This window comes from Ranitomeya variabilis, chromosome 2 (genome assembly GCF_051348905.1).
Source record: "Ranitomeya variabilis isolate aRanVar5 chromosome 2, aRanVar5.hap1, whole genome shotgun sequence".
Taxonomy (NCBI): Eukaryota; Metazoa; Chordata; class Amphibia; order Anura; family Dendrobatidae; genus Ranitomeya; species Ranitomeya variabilis.
The window spans coordinates 780,680,919-780,698,497 of NC_135233.1; the positions used below are offsets into that span (position 1 = coordinate 780,680,919).

Genomic DNA, 17,579 nt, shown 5'->3' on the forward strand with positions numbered 1-17,579 from the left:
CCATCCCGAAATTTTTCAACAGGTCTGTCTCCGCTGGGGGACCCCGGATGTGGACCTAATGGCATCCCATTTCAATGCCAAGGTCTCCAACTTCATTGCCAGAACACACGATCCGCGGTCGCTCGGAGCAGACGCTCTGGTTCAGGACTGGACCCAGTTCCAGCTTCTGTACATTTTTCCACCTCTCCCCCTGATATCCAGAGTGGTGAGGAAGATCAAACAAGAGGGAGTTCCAACCATCCTCATTGCACCGGACTGGCCCAGACGCACATGGTACGCCGACATCGTACAACTCACAGCAGACGCCCCTTGGCGTCTCCCCGACCGCCACGATCTTCTATCACAAGGGCCGTTCTACCACCAGAACTCAGGGGCTCTCAATTTGACGGCGTGGCCCTTGAGACCTGGGTTCTAACCCAGGCAGGGCTCTCGGCAGATGTCATTGGAACCATGATCAGAGCACGGAAACCAGCCTCTGCCAAGATTTATTACCATACCTGGAAAGCTTTCTTTACCTGGTGCGAATCTCATGGCTAGATCCCACTCCCTTATTCCATACCCAAAGTACTTGGTTTTCTCCAATCGGGTCTGGAGGCCAGGCTGTCATTGGGCTCGCTTAAGAGCCAGGTGTCAGCCCTCTCAGTGCTTTTCCAAAAGCGCATTGCTACCAAGCCGCAAGTAAGGACTTTCCTTCAGGGGGTTTCCCGATTGGTTCCCCCCTACAGACGACCACTAGAAGCGTGGGACCTCAACCTAGTCCTGACAGCATTGCAGGAACCACCCTTCGAACCTCTTAAGGAGGTCCCGCTCCGCCTTCTTTCCCAGAAGGTGGTTTTCCTGGTGCAATCACCTCGCTACGCAGGGTGTCTGAACTGACAGCACTCTCCGGCAGACGGCCTTTCCTGGCATTTCACCAGGACAAGGTAGTTCTTCGTACGGTCCCATCCTTCCTCCCGAAGGTTGTGTCCGACTTCCACCTCAATGAGGAAATTTCACTACCATCCCTTTGTCCGGTTCCGGTTCATAGAGTGGAGAAGGTTCTGCATACGCTTGACCTTGTCAGGGCTTTGCGTATATACGTGTCTAGGACTGCGTCCTTCCGGAGGTCTGATTCCCTTTTCCTCCTTCCGGAAGGCGGCCACAAGGGTATGCCAGCTTCCAAAGCTACTCTTGCCAGGTGGATCAAATCCACCATACAAGAGGCGTACCGCCTTAAGAATTCTCCTCTTCCAGCCGGTATTACGGCACACTCTACACGGGCGGTAGGGGCCTCCTGGGCCATTCGGCACCAGGCTTCGGCACAACAAGTGTGTAAGGCGGCCACTTGGACTAGCTTACACACGTTTACTAAACACTACAGGGTTCATACCCAGTCCTCAGCGGACGCGAGCCTGGGTAGACGTGTCCTGCAGGCGGCGGTGCCCTAAGTGTACGGGCCTGTCTGCACAATATTCGTCCATTGCTTCCCACCCAGGGACTGCTTTAGGACGTCCCATGGTCCTGTGTCCCCCAATGAGGCGACAGAGTAAAGGAGATTTTTGTGTACTCACCGTAAAATCTCTTTCTCTTAGCCTCTAATTGGGGGACACAGCTCCCACCCTGTTGCCCTTTCCGGGCTGTTGTAACTGTTGTTCTCATATTGTTTCTTGAGCCCGTACATAGTTGCCTTCTTACAGGCATAATTATGTTATTCATGTTACGTTCCTCCTACTGCTTTTGCACAAAACTGGAGAAGGCTGATGCCGTCCAGGGGTGTATACTGCACAGGAGGAGCCACAGTTAATCTTTTTCAGATTATGCATAGTGTCGCCTCCTAGTGGACAGCAGCATAACACCCATGGTCCTGTGTCCCCCAATTAGAGGCTAAGAGAAAGATTTTACGGTGAGTACACAAAAATCTCCTTTTTTCTGTCCACTCCTCTATAAAAGTCGCCTATTTGGAGTGTACAGCTTATTGTGGTCGTATGGACAGATTGTCAGTGTCTGCTTGGGAACTCTGCACCTTGCCTTTGGTCTCTGTGCTATCTCTTTGATTAACCCCTTTTTGACCTCGGGCGGGATAATACGTCCAAGGTCAGAACCCCCGCTTTGATGTGGGCTCTGGCGGTGAACCGCGTCAAAGCCGGGACATGTCAGCTGTTTTGTACAGCTGACATGTGCCCGCAATAGCGGTGGGTGGAATCGCGATCCACCCGCCGCTATTAACTAGTTAAATGGCGCTGTCAAACGCTGACAGCGGCATTTAACTAGCGCTTTCAGCCGACCGGAAATGCGCGCATCGCTGACCCCATCACGTGATCGGGGGTCAGCGATGCATTGGCATGACAGCCAGAGGTCTATTGTGGTCAGCGCTCATAGCAATGCTACATCTATGCATCGCTCCTATGTAGCAGAGCCGATCGGGCTATGCCAGCTTCTAGCCTCCTATGGAGGCAAAAGTAAAAAAAAAAATGTTTAAAAAATTTAAAAAAAATATAAAAGTTTAAATCACCCCCCCTTTCGCCCCATTCAAAATAAAACAATAAAAAAAAATCAAATATACACATATTTGGTATCGCAGCGTTCAAAATCGCCCGATCAATAAAAAAAGGATTAACCTGATCGCTGAACGACGTAGCAAGAAAAATTTGAAACTCCAGAACTATGTTTTTTTTTGTCGCCGCGACATTGCATTAAAATGCAATAACGGGCGATCAAAAGAACGTATTCGCACCAAAATGGTATCATTAAGAACATCAGCTCAGCACGCAAAAAATAAGCCCTCACCCAACCCCAAATCACTAAAAGTGGATACGCTATGGGTAACTGAAAATTTAGCTTTTTTATTATTTTTTTTTACCACTTGGACAAAAAATAACCTGGACATGTTTGGTGTCTATGAACTCGTAATGACCTGAGGAATCACAATGGCAGGTCAGGTTTAGCATTTAGTGAACCTATCAAAAAAGCCAAACAAAAAACAAGTGTGGGATTGCACTTTTTTTGCAATTTCACCGCACTTGGACTTTTTTCCCGTTTTCTAGTACACGACATGCTAAAACCAATGATGTCGTTCAAAAGTACAGTTTGTCCCGCAAAAAGTCCTCACCTGGCCATATTGACGGAAAAATAAAAAAGTTATGGCTCTGGGAAGGAGGGGAGCGAAACCGCAAAACAAAAAAAAGCTGGGGTCATGAAGGGGTTAATGCCCTCCTTGCACAGGTTGAAAATTTTGGTGGGAGTCCCTCTGTTGGCAGGTTTGTTGTGGTGGCATCTTCTTTCCATTTTATGGTAATGGATTTGATGGACCTTCTGGGGTAATCGGCGATTGGCATATTTTTTTTATTTACTTCCCAACAACTTTATCCCTGACTTGTTTGAAGAATCTCCTTGGTCTTCATGGTGTCGTTTGGTTAGTGATAACTCTTGCTTGATGGTGTTGCAGCCTCTGTGGCCTTTCAGAAAAGGTGTGTATATACTGACAGCCCATGTGACACTTAGAGTGCACACAGGGAGACTTTCTTTCACTAAGCATGTTACTTATGAAGGTAAATGTTTGCACCAGAAATGTTTAGGGGCTTCATAGCAAAAGGGGTGAGTTTATAGGCACATGCCAATTTTTCGTTTTTTTGATCCCATAAATTTAGTTTATGGCAATATTTTTCTCACTATAGTCACCATCTTAGACTGTTTGGTGCTGATGCATCACACACATCGGTTTACAAAAATATTTAAACACAGGTTGTAATATAACAAAATAGGTAAAAAGTTTAAATAGTTTCGCTAGTCACTGAGGCATCCATAATCTATTCCAGTCAAAATTGGTCTTCAGAAGTTAAAGGGAACCTGTCACCGGGTTTGGCCGATACGAGTTACGGCCACTGATCCGACCTGCAAGAGACGAAAAATACATTTTATTCCGGTCCGGTCCGATGAGTGTCGCAGTTCCTGGTCCGGCACCACCCATCTTCTTACGATGTCGCCTTCCTGCTTGCTTCACGGGCTCCTGCGCAGGCGTACTTATCTGCCCTCAAATTTTTGCAGTGCGTAGGCGCTGGGCCTCTCTGACCTTTCTCGGTGCCTCAACAGTCTAGTATGCCTGCGCAGGAGCGTGATGCCGGGAACCCGTGTGGATGACGCAGGGAAGCGTCATCCACATGAAGCAAGCAGGAGGGCGGCATCGCAAGAAGATGGGAGGTGCCGGACCAGGACCTGCGACACCCATCGGACCGCCCCGCAGGTGAGTACGATAAAAGTTATTTTTCTTCTCTTGCAGGTCGGATCGGGGTTTATATACAGCATTATACAAAAGGTCCTGAAAGGTGGTGGACGTAACTCATATCGGCCAAACCTGGTGACAGGTTCCTTTTAACCCCTTAGTGACAGAGCCAATTTGGTACTTAATGACCGAGCCAATTTTTACAATTCTGACCACTGTCACTTTAAGAGGTTATAACTCTGGAACGCTTTATCGGATCCCGCTGATTCTGAGATAGTTTTTTTGTGACATATTGTACTTCAAGTTAGTGGTAACATTTCTTCGATATTACTTGCGATTATTTATGAAAAAAACGGAAATATGGCGAAAATTTTTAACATTTTGCAATTTTCAAACTTTGTATTTTTATGCCCTTAAATCAGAGAGATATGTCACGAAAAATAGTTAATAAATAACATTTTCCACATGTCTACTTTACATCAGCACAATTTTGGAAACAAAATTTTTTTTTGTTAGGGAGTTATAAGGGTTAAAAGTTGACCAGCAATTTCTCATTTTTACAACACCATGTTTTTTTTAGGGACCACATCACCTTTGAAGTCATTTTGAGGGGTCTATATGATAGAAAATAACCAAGTGTGACACCATTCTAAAAACTGCACCCCTCAAGCTGCTCAAAACCACATTCAAGAAGTTTATTAACCCTTTACGTACTTCACAGGAACTGAAACAAAGTGGAAGAAAAAAATGAACATTTAACTTTTTTTTGCAAACATTTTAATTCAGAACCATTTTTTTTAATTTTCAGAAGTGTAAAAACAAAAATTTAACCACAAATTTTGTTGTGCAATTTCTCCTGAGTACGCCGAAACCCCATATGTGGAGGTAAACCGCTGTTTGGGCGCACCACAGAGCTTGGAAGAGAAGGAGTGCCGTTTGACTGTTTCAATGCAGAATTGGCTGGAATTGAGATCGGACGCCATGTCGCGTTTGGAGAGCCCCTGATGTGCCTAAACAGTGGAAACCCCCCACAAGTGACACCATTTTGGAAACTAGACCCCTTAAGGAACTTATCTAGATGTGTGGTGAGCACTTTGAACCCCCAAGTGCTTCACAGAAGTTTATAACGTAGAGCCGTGAAAATAAAAAATCGCATTTGTTTTCACAAAAATGATTTTTTCACCCACAAATTCTTATTTTCACAAGGGTAACAGGAGAAATTACACCACAAAAGTTGTTGTGCAATTTCTCCTGAGTATGTCGATACCCCATATGTGGGGGTAAACCACTGTTTGGGCGCACCGCAGAGCTTGGAAGAGAAGGAGTGTCGTTTTACTTTTTCAATGTAGAATTGGCTGGAATTGAGATCGGACGCCATGTCACGTTTGGAGAGCCCCTGTTGTGCCTAAACAGTGGAAACCCCCCACAAGTGACACCATTTTGGAAACTAGACCCCTTAAGGAACTTATCTAGATGTGTGGTGAGCACTTTAAACCCCCAGGTGCTTCACAGAAGTTTATAACGTAGAGCCGTGAAAATAAAAAAATCGCATTTTTTCTACAAAAATGATTTTTTGCCTCCAAATTTTTATTTTACCAAGGGTAACAGGAGAAAATGGACCCCAGAAGTTGTTGTACAATTTGTCCTGAGTACGCCGACACCCCATATGTGGGGGTAAACCACTGTTTGGGCGCATGGCTGAGCTCGGAAGCAAAGGAGCGCCATTTGACTTTTCAATGCAAAATTGACTGGAATTGAGATCGGACGCCATGTCGCGTTTGGAGAGCCCCTGATGTGCCTAAACAGTAGAAACCCCCCAAAAGCGACCCTATTTTGGAAACTAGACCCCCCATGGAACTTATCTAGATGTGTAGTGAGAACTTCGAATGCCCAAGTGCATCACAGAAGTTTATAAAGCAGAGTCGTGAAAATAAAAAAAAATTTTTTTTTAACAAAAAAGATTTTTTAGCCCCCAAGTTTTTATTTTCACAAGGGTAACAAGAGAAATTGGACCCCAAAAGTTGTTGTCCAATTTGTCCTGAATATGCTGGTACCCCATATGTGGGGGTAAACCACTGTTTGGGCGCATGGCTGAGCTTGGAAGGGAAGGAGCGCCGTTTTGGAATGCAGACTTTGATAGAATTGTCTGTGGGTGTTATGTTGCGTTTGCAGAGCCCCTGATGTACCTAAACAGTGGAAACCCCCCACAAGTGACCAAATTTTGGAAACTGGACCCCCTAAGGAACTTATCTAGATATGTGGTGGGAACTTTGAATGCTCAAGTGCTTCACAGAAGTTTATTATGCAGAGTAGTGAAAATAAAAAAATATTTATTTTTCCCACAAAAAAGATTTTTAGCCCCAAGTTTTTATTTTCACAAGGGTAACAGGAGAAATTGGACCCCAAAAGTTGTTGTCCAATTTATCCCGAGTACGCTGATGCCCCATATGTGGGGGTAAACCACTGTTTGGGCGCACGGCAGAGTTCAGAAGGGAGGGAGCACCATTTGACTTTTTTAGCACAAAATTGGCTGTCGTATTTGGAGACCCCCTGATGTACCTAAACAGTGGAAACCCCCCAATTCTAACGCCAACCCTAACTCCAACACACCCCTAACCCTAATCTCAACACGATCCATAATCCTAATCACAACCCTAACGATAATCACAACCCTAACCCCAAAACAGCCCTAATCTCAACCCTAACCATAACCCTAAATCCAACACACCCCTAACCCTAATCTCAAACCTAACCTCAAACCTAACCCTAATCCCAATACACCCCTAACCCTAATCCCAACCTTAACCCTAATCCCAACCTTAACCCTAATCCCAACCCTAACCCTAATCCCAACCCTAATCCCAAACGTAACCCTAATCCCAACCCTAATCCCAAACGTAACCCTAATACCAACCCTAATCCAAACCCTAACCTTAATCCCAACTCTAACCCTAACTTTAGCCCCAACCCTAACCATAACTTTAGCCCCAACCCTAACCCTAATTTTAGCCCTAACCCTAACTTTAGCCCCAACCCTAACCCTAAGGCTATTTTCACACTTGCGTCGTGTGGCATCCGTCGCAATCCGTCGTTTTGGACAAAAAACGGATCCTGCAAATGTGCCCACAGGATGCCTTTTTTGCCCATAGACTTGTATTACCGACGGATGGCCACACGTCGCGTCCATCGTGCACTGGATCCGTTGTGTTTTGGTGGACCGTCGTCACAAAAAAAGTTCAATGTAACCTTTTTTTTGTACGTCGCGTCCACCATTTCCACGCATGCGTGGCCGTAACTCTGCCCCCTCCTCCCCAGGACATAGACTGGACAGCGGATGCGTTGAAAAACTGCATCCGCTGCCCACGTTGTGCACAATTTTCACAACGTGTGTCGGTACGTCGGGCCAACGCATTGCGACCGCCCCATACCGACGCAAGTGTTAAAGAAGCCTAAGGCTACTTTCACACTAGCGTCGTACTCGGCCCATCGCAGTGTGTCTGGCCGACGTACCGACGCTAGCGTTGTAAGCGCCGCACAACGGTTGCAGCGGATGCTGTTTTTTCAACGCATCCGCTGCCTCATTGTGAGGTGCGGGGAGGCGGGGGCGGAGTTCCGGCCGCGCATGCGCGGTCGGAAATGGCAGACACGTCGCACAAAAAAAGTTACATGTAGCGTTTTTTTGTGCTGACGGTCCGCCAAAGCACGACGCATCCGTCGCACGACGGATGCGACGTGTGGCAATCCATCGCAATGTGTCGCATGCGCCCGCCATTTTCTTTCCCGAGGAAGAAGCCGGCCGGCAAGAGGAGACGCAGGAGGACCCAGGGACATCGGGTGAATATGATAGGGTCCCCGAATCCCCCTATTTCTCTGTCCTCTGATGTGCGATCACATCAGAGGACGGAGAATTAGAGATCGCTTTTTTTTTTTTTTTTTTTTTGCGGTCGCCGGTTAACAGTCAATTACCGGCGATCGCAAAACAGGGGTCGGTAAAAACCGACCCCGATCATGTTCTTTGGGGTCTCGGCTACCCCCGGCAGCTGAGACCCCAAAGATCTTCCGGGCGGCGGGCGCACTGCGCATGCACCCGCCATTTTTTCCCGGAAAAAAGATGGCGGCGCCCATCGGGAGCCACGAGGAGCACCAGGGGAGATAGGTGAGTATTAGGGGGCTATTGGGTGCCATCGGGGACACTATTTCTCTGTCCTCCGATGTGCGATCACATCGGAGGACAGAGAAATTAAATGGCAAATCGTGTTTGTTTTTTGTTGTGACCGCCGGTAAACGGTTAATTACCGGCGATCGCAACTCGGGGGTCGGTAAAACCCCCCCGAATCATGTTCTCTGGGGTCTCGGCTACCCTCGGCAACCGAGACCCCAGAGAAAATCCGACTCTGGGGGGCGCTATTCACTTTTTCCACAGCGCCGTTAATCATTAATCCAATACTAAAAAAGGGTTAATAAAACACGCACACATTAGGAAAAAGTATTTTAATATTCTTCATTTCACCATACTTACCATACTTCAGCGCCTGCAAAAAACTTAAAATAATAAACCGTATACTCCTTGTCCACCGTAGTCCAATTAATAACGAGTGTCCCACGACAATCTCCCCTATAGAACAGTGACATCGAGTGATGTCACTGCTCTATAGGACCCTCAGTGACACACTGACAGGAGACAATGGCTCCTGCAGTGCATCACTGAGAGGTTACTATAGTTCACTGGTCTCACTTTATGGCAAAAAGCTGCGTGGGAACTTTCTCATATAGCAATGCCATAAAGTGAGACTAGGGACTATTTTCTCACGGGCGTAGGAATACATTGTGGGGAATACATTGTGGAAGGATACCTTCCTCCCCTCATTGTGTTCCTGGAGCCCCTGGAGAGTGGTTGCATCAGCTGATGCTCCTGCTCTCCACGGGAGATCGTCGAGGGACACTCATTTTAATTGGATTTCTGCGGATCAGGGAGTATAGTGTTTGTTTATTATTTTAATATTTTTTACAGATGACAATGGCTTCGGGATCAAAGTGACAAGTGATGGTGAGTATGTACTCTGTTACATGTACTGTATGTATGTATGTATGTACTGTATGTAGTATGTATGTACTGTATGCCACATGTCGCATGATGTCACATGTTGCATGTTGTCGCATGCTGCATGTCTTCGCATGGCGCATGTCGTCGCATGCTGCATGTCGGCGCATTCTGCATGTTGTCGCATGGCGCATGTCGTCGCATGCTGCATGTCGTCACATGGCGCATGTTGTCGCATGCTGCATGTCATCGCATGGCACATGTCGCATGCTGCATGTCGTCGCATGCTGCATGTCGTCGCATGGCGCATGTTGTCGCATGCTGCATGTCGTCGCATGGCGCATGCTGCATGTCATTGCATGCTGCATGTCGTTGCATGCTGCATGTCGTTGCATGCTGCATGTCGTCGCATGCTGCATGGCGCATGTTGTCGCATTCTGCATGTCGTCGCATGGCGCATGTTGTAGCATGTTCTGTATGTGTTCTATGTATGTATGTACTGTATATGTGTGTTTTTTGTTTTTTTTTACATTCAACACATTAGCCGGATGATGGGACTACTACTGTCCCATCATTGGCTAATTGTCACTCACTGTCACTGTAGCAGGCAGAGCCCGATGGGACTTGTAGTCCCATCGGACATGCCTGCACACAGAGACAACGCCACCACCACCGCACAGCCACACTCCAGCACCTTCGGCGGCACCTTCAGCACCACGCAGACCCCCGCCGTCGCAGCGGCTGCCGCCCCGCGGGGCTGGCCGCCGACGCACCGGCCGCCACGGCACCGGCCGCCGCCGCCGCACATCTCGGCCAGCAGATCCCAGCACCACAGACACCAGCACAGCCCCGCCCGCCCCCAGCACAGCCCCGCAGGCAGCCCACAGTCCCGCCCACAGCCCAGTCACTCTTGAGTGACTGCTGACTGTGCGGCTGGAACACGCCTGTTACTGACGTCACGTCAATTTCCAGAGTCTGGAAATTGACGTGACGTCGGCGGAAATAAGCGGTGGCTGCAGCCTGGGGGTCACGTGACCCGGACTCAGCCACCAGCATAGCGCCGCTCACAGGCGAAAAAGGCAACGCAAGGTATTTACACAATTCATCAGGGGCCCCGGGGGGATACATTGGGGGGATAATTGAAAGTAGTGGACAACCCCTTTAAATACATGGAAAGCCCCCAGTAGAGCAGATGCATTGCTCCAAAGGCGGGATTTGCCTTTCCTATTTTTCTTTGATTCTTGTAGAACAGAGTTATCTTTTTGTGACTATTACCTTTATCGGGCGATTGTCAGAATTGGCAGCCTTGTCCTCTAAATCCCCTTTCACATTTTTCCCACCAGGACAAGGTAATTCTCTCTTAAAAACACTCATCTTTGCCTAAAGTAGTATCTGGATTACACCAAAATGAGGCTATTGTGATACCCTCCTTTTGGTATTTTCCTTTGCATCCCAGGAAAATATCCCTTCATAAATTGGGCACAGTCCACTCATGGCAAATCTGCCTGATTCAAACTGCCTCATGCTGGTGGTCAGACTCCTTTTATATTCTTCCAAAGGGGTTCAGACAGGGTCTGTCAAGATCTTAAGCTACAACAGCCCATCAGATGCAGTCAGCTGTAAAATAGGCCTACCCCTTGAGGGTCAAAGTGGCAACGTACCATGCGACAGCTTATTCTACATAGACAGTGGGGATGTCCACTGTGCAAAGCCACTATGTGGTTAACACTTTTGCCACATTACAGGGTGCATGCTTATGCATCTGCTTACACAGCTCTAGGATACAAGATTGCATTGTTCACTAGACTTATTCCAACCCTGTGTCCCCCAAAGGCACAGACAAGTACCGGTACATTTAGCTTTTTATTACTTAGAATCAAGTGTCTTTTGTCAGACCGCTCGTTGCCAACGCAATGGCTTTGATATTTTTCCTACAACTTTGAGCATTTTTATAGTCATTGTTTATTGCCGTGCTTCTGTAACTGTGAGGCAATCTCTATTGATGAAGCACGGAAGGAGAAATGGTTTTCAAAGATGTGATCATATTCTGCACAATGGATGAAGCAGTCAATTCTATTTTGTATATTTTAATATTATACCAGACTCATGAGACAAAAAAAGGAAAATTGCTAGAGCTTTTTATTTTTATGAAGGGCAACAAATGGCAAGGCTTTTAGGTATTATTATTATGTCTGGTGAGGCCCCAGTATAAAAAGTTTGTTTTAACTGTGTTCCTTAATGACCTATAACGAAAATCTACATTATTGTTGGGTGCTAGTCAAACCGTCACCACGATATTGGGAGACATATTGAGCTGTATGTTTTTAAGTACCTTTTTTTTAGAAGACCTGTAGAATTTATTGGATGTACAAATCAGTTTGTTCACCCATTAATTTATCTCTAGCTACCCTGATTAAGTTTATGCTGTAGAAAATAACTACCATCTTATCAACCAGTCAAGATCTTATAATTTTAAGGGCTTCTTTTGAACATAGAGCTTCATAAAAAGCCCACAATAAGATCTTACTGGCCAATGGATGTCCTGTATGACACCCCCAATTTATACAGATGTAATGGAGCTCCAGAGGTTTGAGGACATAATGCACTTTATTCATTACAGCGATAATTAGTTACTTCATTAAAACAGAAACACATGAGCCGTGCACACGGTGAACAAGCCTGTAGGGACATTGTTCACACCACCAAGAAACTGAAACACAAAAAAAGCACAGTAAAACCAAAAATACTCTGTTGCAAAAAATATCAGTAAACATCAAGTGCTAGTAAAAAGATGGGAAAACACAGGGTATTTGGTTACTTCATTAGTAGCTCTAGCCATGATTTGCTCCATAAAATAAAGCCTCTAATTACCCACTTGAAAATGTTCTCTGTTCCAATCTCTAGTCATATTCAGATGAAGATTACATTTTCATTTTCTCAATGTCTTCCAAGCAAATTGGCTAGGTTCAGCATGAAGGTTTCTAAAATACGTGAAAGTGGTATCGGCTATGCCTTTAGGGCAGTGTTCCCCAACTCCGGTCCTCAAGAGCCACCAACAGGTCATGTTTTCAGGATTTCCTTAGTATTGCACAGGTGATAATTGCATCACCTGGACATGCAAGCATTCAATGACCTGGGCAATACTAAGGAAATCCTCAAAACATGACCTGTTGGTGGCTCTTGAGGACCGGAGTTGGGGAACACTGCTTTAGGGTATAGAAACCTCCAGTATCACCCTACCCCATGCCTAAAACTAGTGACTCGAGAGTTTGGAACTTTATGTACCCATTACTAGAAAAGGGGTATGGCTTGTATAAAAGCTGTCAGTATATACCCCATTGCAAGTGCCTTGCAAAAATTCTTTTTCATTATAAATCAAAGCTAACAAGTCCTCCCAAAGCTCCTTTAGAATTAAATTGTGTTAAAGGGGTTGTTCAGGTTCGGGTCAAAAATGTGCAGTCACTTTATGAGACTGCAGAATGCCGAATCGTGACAGCTTGCCCTGTCCCAATATCCCGATGCCAGCAGGCGGTCACATTGCTGCCCGTGTGCAATCTGCATATATACAGTCACATTCCTTTTTAGTCTAATCCAGGATCTCTCAATTCACTTCTATAGAAAGAAGCTGAAGGTGTCCAGTCAGTACATGACTGCAGTTATGCATGTCACGTACATGTGGTTGCGTTACCGCTCGTTCGCATTTGGAATATTGGGAAATCATGATCGCATTACCATTGCATGCTGTCACAATTGGCAGTCTGGAGTAACATAAAGTGAGTGCATACTTTTGCCCCGAGTCTAGACAGCCCCTTTAACCTCGATCCTGGGAGATGAGAGTAACTCTGTGGGACAAATGCCATCATATCCAAGCCATACTGTGTACAGCAGTACAACAATAAGGCTACGTTCACATTTGCGTTGTGCGCCGCAGCGTCAGCGCCGCAGCGCACAACGCAAACAAAAACGCGGCAAAACGCACGCTAAAACTCTGCGTTTTGCGCCGCATGCGTCCTTTTTGGCCGAAAGTTGGACGCAAAAAAAATGCAACTTGAAGCGTTTCTTGCGTCCAACGCTTGCGGCCATGCGGCGCAAAACGCAGCACAATGCATGTCCATGCGCCCCCTAAGGGATGCGTTGACTTTGCTGACCACGTGTTGCAATTCTATTTTGTTGCCAAAATACAGTGCAACTTGTGACCAAAAGCAAATAAACAAAACCTGATCCCAAAATTGCTTGAATGTGCAAAAGATTTCTGGAGTTATTCCCTGAAATTTTCACACACAACAGAATTAAGAAAAGTGTCGGTGTCATTAAGGAGTTAATGGGTTGCTCATTTTCCTGCTGCTAGCTGGCTGACTGGTGGTTATAGGAATGGAAAACACCATGATAAATTAGTGTCCTCTTACAGTGGCCTCCGCTACATCCCAAGTTTGTGTCCCTCCGTATGATAAAAAAGCTTTTAGCAATTAGTAGCAAAAATCCAATTTTTCATGTGCCTTTTCTGTGATCAATTGATCAATCATGTAAAAGTGTAGTTTGTGTTTCACCGTGACCTTTAAGTCTTTCATTTTTATTCAGTTACATGCAGGGGAAGAAAAAATCAAGAAAAGGAGCCATCTGTTCGGAGATCAAAATATCCCTGTATCAGAAGAAAAAATGCAGCAAATAAGACAGGAAATAGTGGAACAAGAGACTCTTCTTCATGGCTACCAGCAGGTACTGTATTTAGCTTCACAGTAAGTCCTCATTCAGACATCTGGGAGTCACTTACGTGTTCTCAGACAGAACACTTACCCATTATAGTCTATGGGGCTGTTCACAGAACTGTATTTTTTGCGGACTGTGTGTCCGCAAAACAATCTGGGAGACCTGTCCGGTTTTTATTGCAGTCACGTATGAAAATTCCCCTTACTAGCCTATGGTGCTGTGAAAGTCACGCACAGTGTATGTGTGGGATCAGTGTGCTGTCTGTGATTCAGGAAAGAAATATATCTTGGTACCGTGTTAGCCAGTAGATAGACTAATATTTAGAATTGAGAGTCCTCAGTGGTTGATACCTTTTAATGGCTAACTGAAAAGATGGTAACAAATCGCAAGCTTTTGAGACTACATACGTCTCTTCATCAGGCAAAGACTAAAACAAATTCTGAAGAATCACATATTTATGCACAACATAGCACAGAAAAAAAAAAAAAAAGAGGGGAAAAAAAACCATGGATAAGCCAGGTGACATGAAGCAGAATTACCATGGGTGATAAACAGTTATGTCCATAAATATTGGGCCAATTCTTAGATAAGGATTGTTTTATTGTCCTGTGATTAGGGTCTCTGTTGTGATGACCCCACATGGTCTGATGGGCAAGTTCCTTAGTTGATGTAAAAAGACATAAATCCGTGTGACACATTCATTCCTGCAGTTAGAGTGTCAAAGGTCGTCATCAGTTTATACTCCCAGACTCTCCTGTCTTTCTGCGAAAGAAGTTGAAGTTACCTTTTAGTACAAGTAATTTCATGTCCATAATGTTATGATTTGGGAGACAGAAATGTATTGCCACAGGTAGATCCATTCTTTTTTCTCTTATTGTATGGCGGTGAGAGTTCATCCTTGTTCTTGCCCCCCCTTGTTTCTTGACCCCCAGTTGGACATTTAGTACAAATAATTAGGTACACCACATTAGAAGTGACGCAGCTGAAAGTACCTGGTATCTTGTAGTCCTGATGTGAATTGGGGATCTTTATCTTGTCCGTGGTCATTATAAATGGACAGGTTTTACATTTTTTCTGGTTGCAAGGAAAGGTACCTGCAGCTGTTGGAGAGGACAGGGAGCTCTTGACAATGATGCTTCTTAGATTTGGGGGCTGCCTAAAACACAGTAGTGGGGGGTCTGGAAAAATGGATTGTAATCGGGCATTTTTTTGTAGTAAAGGTTGTAATTTCCGTGCAGCTCCCCTTAGCACCTCCAGATTTGGATTGTAGGTAACTACTAGAGGTACCCGGTTATTTTCTTCTTTAGTTTTGTAATGTAATGTTGTAACCTGTTCAGAAGTTCGAGGCATTTAGGTGGTAAAAATACACATCTTCATTTCTGTCATGCCACTTTGCATTAATTCCTGAAAAGCACTTGAAGGGTTAATAAACTACCTGACTGCAGTTTTCAATATGTCAGGGGGTGCTGTTTTTAAAATGGATTCACTTTGGGGTTTTTCCCAATATGTGGGACCCCTAAAGGCAGTTCAAGCATGGATAGGTCCCTAAAAAAATACATTTTGTAAATTTCGTTGAAAAAAATGAAAAATTGCTGCTACGTTTTTAAACCTCCTAAAATGCTAACTAAATAAAATAACATTTTATAATTGGTGCTGATGTAAAGCCGACATGTCGGAAATGTTATTTATTAATGGTTTGCTGTGGTATGATTATCTGGATTAAAGGGATAATCATTCAATGTTTGAAAATTGCTAATTTTTTTGACATTTTTCTCAAATTTGTGATATGTTTTATAAATAAACACAATACATATCGACCTAAATTTACCATTATCAAAAAGTATAATGTGTCACGAAAAAACAATCTCAAAATCACTAGGATTTGTTGAAGCATTCCAGAGTTATTGCCACATATAGCGACACTGGTCAGATTTCAAAAACTTGGCTCCGTCTCTAAGGGGTTAAGCTATGTGCACACAGACAAAGGACAAACTTGCTAAAGATTTTCAGTGAAGATTTTGTACCCCCCCCCCCCCAAAAAAAAAAAAAAAAAAAAAGGGCAAACTATTTTTAACGGAAACAAAATGGGCTTTCCAAATATTATTGACATGATGCATAAAACGTGGTGGGAACATTAGAGGTTTCTGCAGATTTTCACATTTTAGCATGCTCTATTTTGCAGTGGGAACGTTGGTGGGTTTCAATCTTGAGCTCTGCTTCACAATCTGCAGTGATTATGTAGCAATTGTTTTTGTTTGCAAATTTACAAAACCATTTTTTGGGGACCACCTCACATTTGAAATTACTTTGATGGTTTTATGTGATACAAAATACTCAAAAGTGACACCGTTCTAAACAATGCACCCATAAAACTGCTCAAAAACACATTCAAGAAGTTTATTAACCCTTCAGGTGCTTCACAGGAATTCAAGCAATGTGAAAGGAAAAAATCACAATTTTACTTTTTCCCTCAAAGATAAGACTTTAGCCCTAAATGTTGCATTTCACAAGGGTAACAGGAGAAAATGCACCTTAATTTGTTGTGCAATTTCTCCTGAGTACGCCGATACCCCCTATGTGGTGGAAAACTACTGTTTGGGCGCAGGGCTCAGAAGGGAAGGAGCACCATTTGACTTTTGGAACGCAAAATTGGCTGGAATCGATAGCGGATGTAAGTGCCCCATTTTGGAAGCTACACCTCTCACGAAACTTATTTAGACATGTGAGCATCTGGACTCCCCAGGTACTTCATTTTTTTAACATTGACCTGTGAAAATAAACCATCACATTTTTACCATAAAAATGTTGCTTTAGCCCCAAACGTTTTATTTTCACAAGGCTAACAGGAGAAAATGGAACCTAAAACTTGTTGTATAGGGAGTACGCCGATACCAAATATGTGGTGGAAAATTATTGTTTGGGTGCACAGAAGGGAAAGAGCATCATTTGACTTTTGGAATGCAAAATTGTCTGGTATCGATAGCATATGCCATGTCGTGTTTGCGGAGCCCCTGATGTGCCTTAACTGTGGAAAGTTGTGCGGAGTACATCATCAGAATATGTCTTAACAGGATAAATGTTGTCTTAAAGGGAATCTGTCACCCCCAAAATGGGAGGTGAGCTAAGCCCACCGGCATCAGGGGCTTATCTACAGCATTCTGTAATGCTGTAGATAAGCCCCCGATGTATCCTGAAAGATGAGAAGAGGTTAGATTATACTCACCCAGGGGCGGTCCCCGCTGCGGTCCGGTCCGATGGGTGACACTGTCCGGTCCGGGGTCTCCCATCTTCATAGGATAACGTCCTCTTCTTGTCTTCACGCTGCGGCAGCGGCGCAGGTGTACTTTGTCTGCCCTGTTGAGGACAGAGCAAAGTACTGCAGTGCGCAGGCGCTGGGCCTCTCTGACCTTTCCCGGCGCCTGCGAACTCTGCAGTACTTTACTCTGCCCTCAACAGGGCAGACAAAGTACGCCTGCACCGGAGCTGTGGCATGAAGACAAGAAGAGGACGTGATCGTAAGAAGATGGGAGGCCCCAGACCGCAACACCCACCGCAGTGGGACCGCCCCTGGGTGAGTATAATCTAACCTCTTTTTCTCATCTTTCAGGATACATCGAGGGCTTATTTACAGCA

General features: G+C 45.0%; 1 protein-coding gene across 4 annotated transcripts in view; it reads left to right on the forward strand.

The window, feature by feature from the left end:
- Nucleotides 1-17,579, forward strand: part of CEP162 (centrosomal protein 162) — a 280,487-nt gene that overhangs the window by 97,599 nt on the left and 165,309 nt on the right. For all 4 annotated transcript variants that reach the window (XM_077289793.1, XM_077289792.1, XM_077289791.1 and 1 more), the window contains one exon: nt 13,818-13,955. In XM_077289793.1, the coding sequence (XP_077145908.1) occupies nt 13,818-13,955 (138 nt within the window). The remainder of the gene's footprint in view (nt 1-13,817; nt 13,956-17,579) is intronic.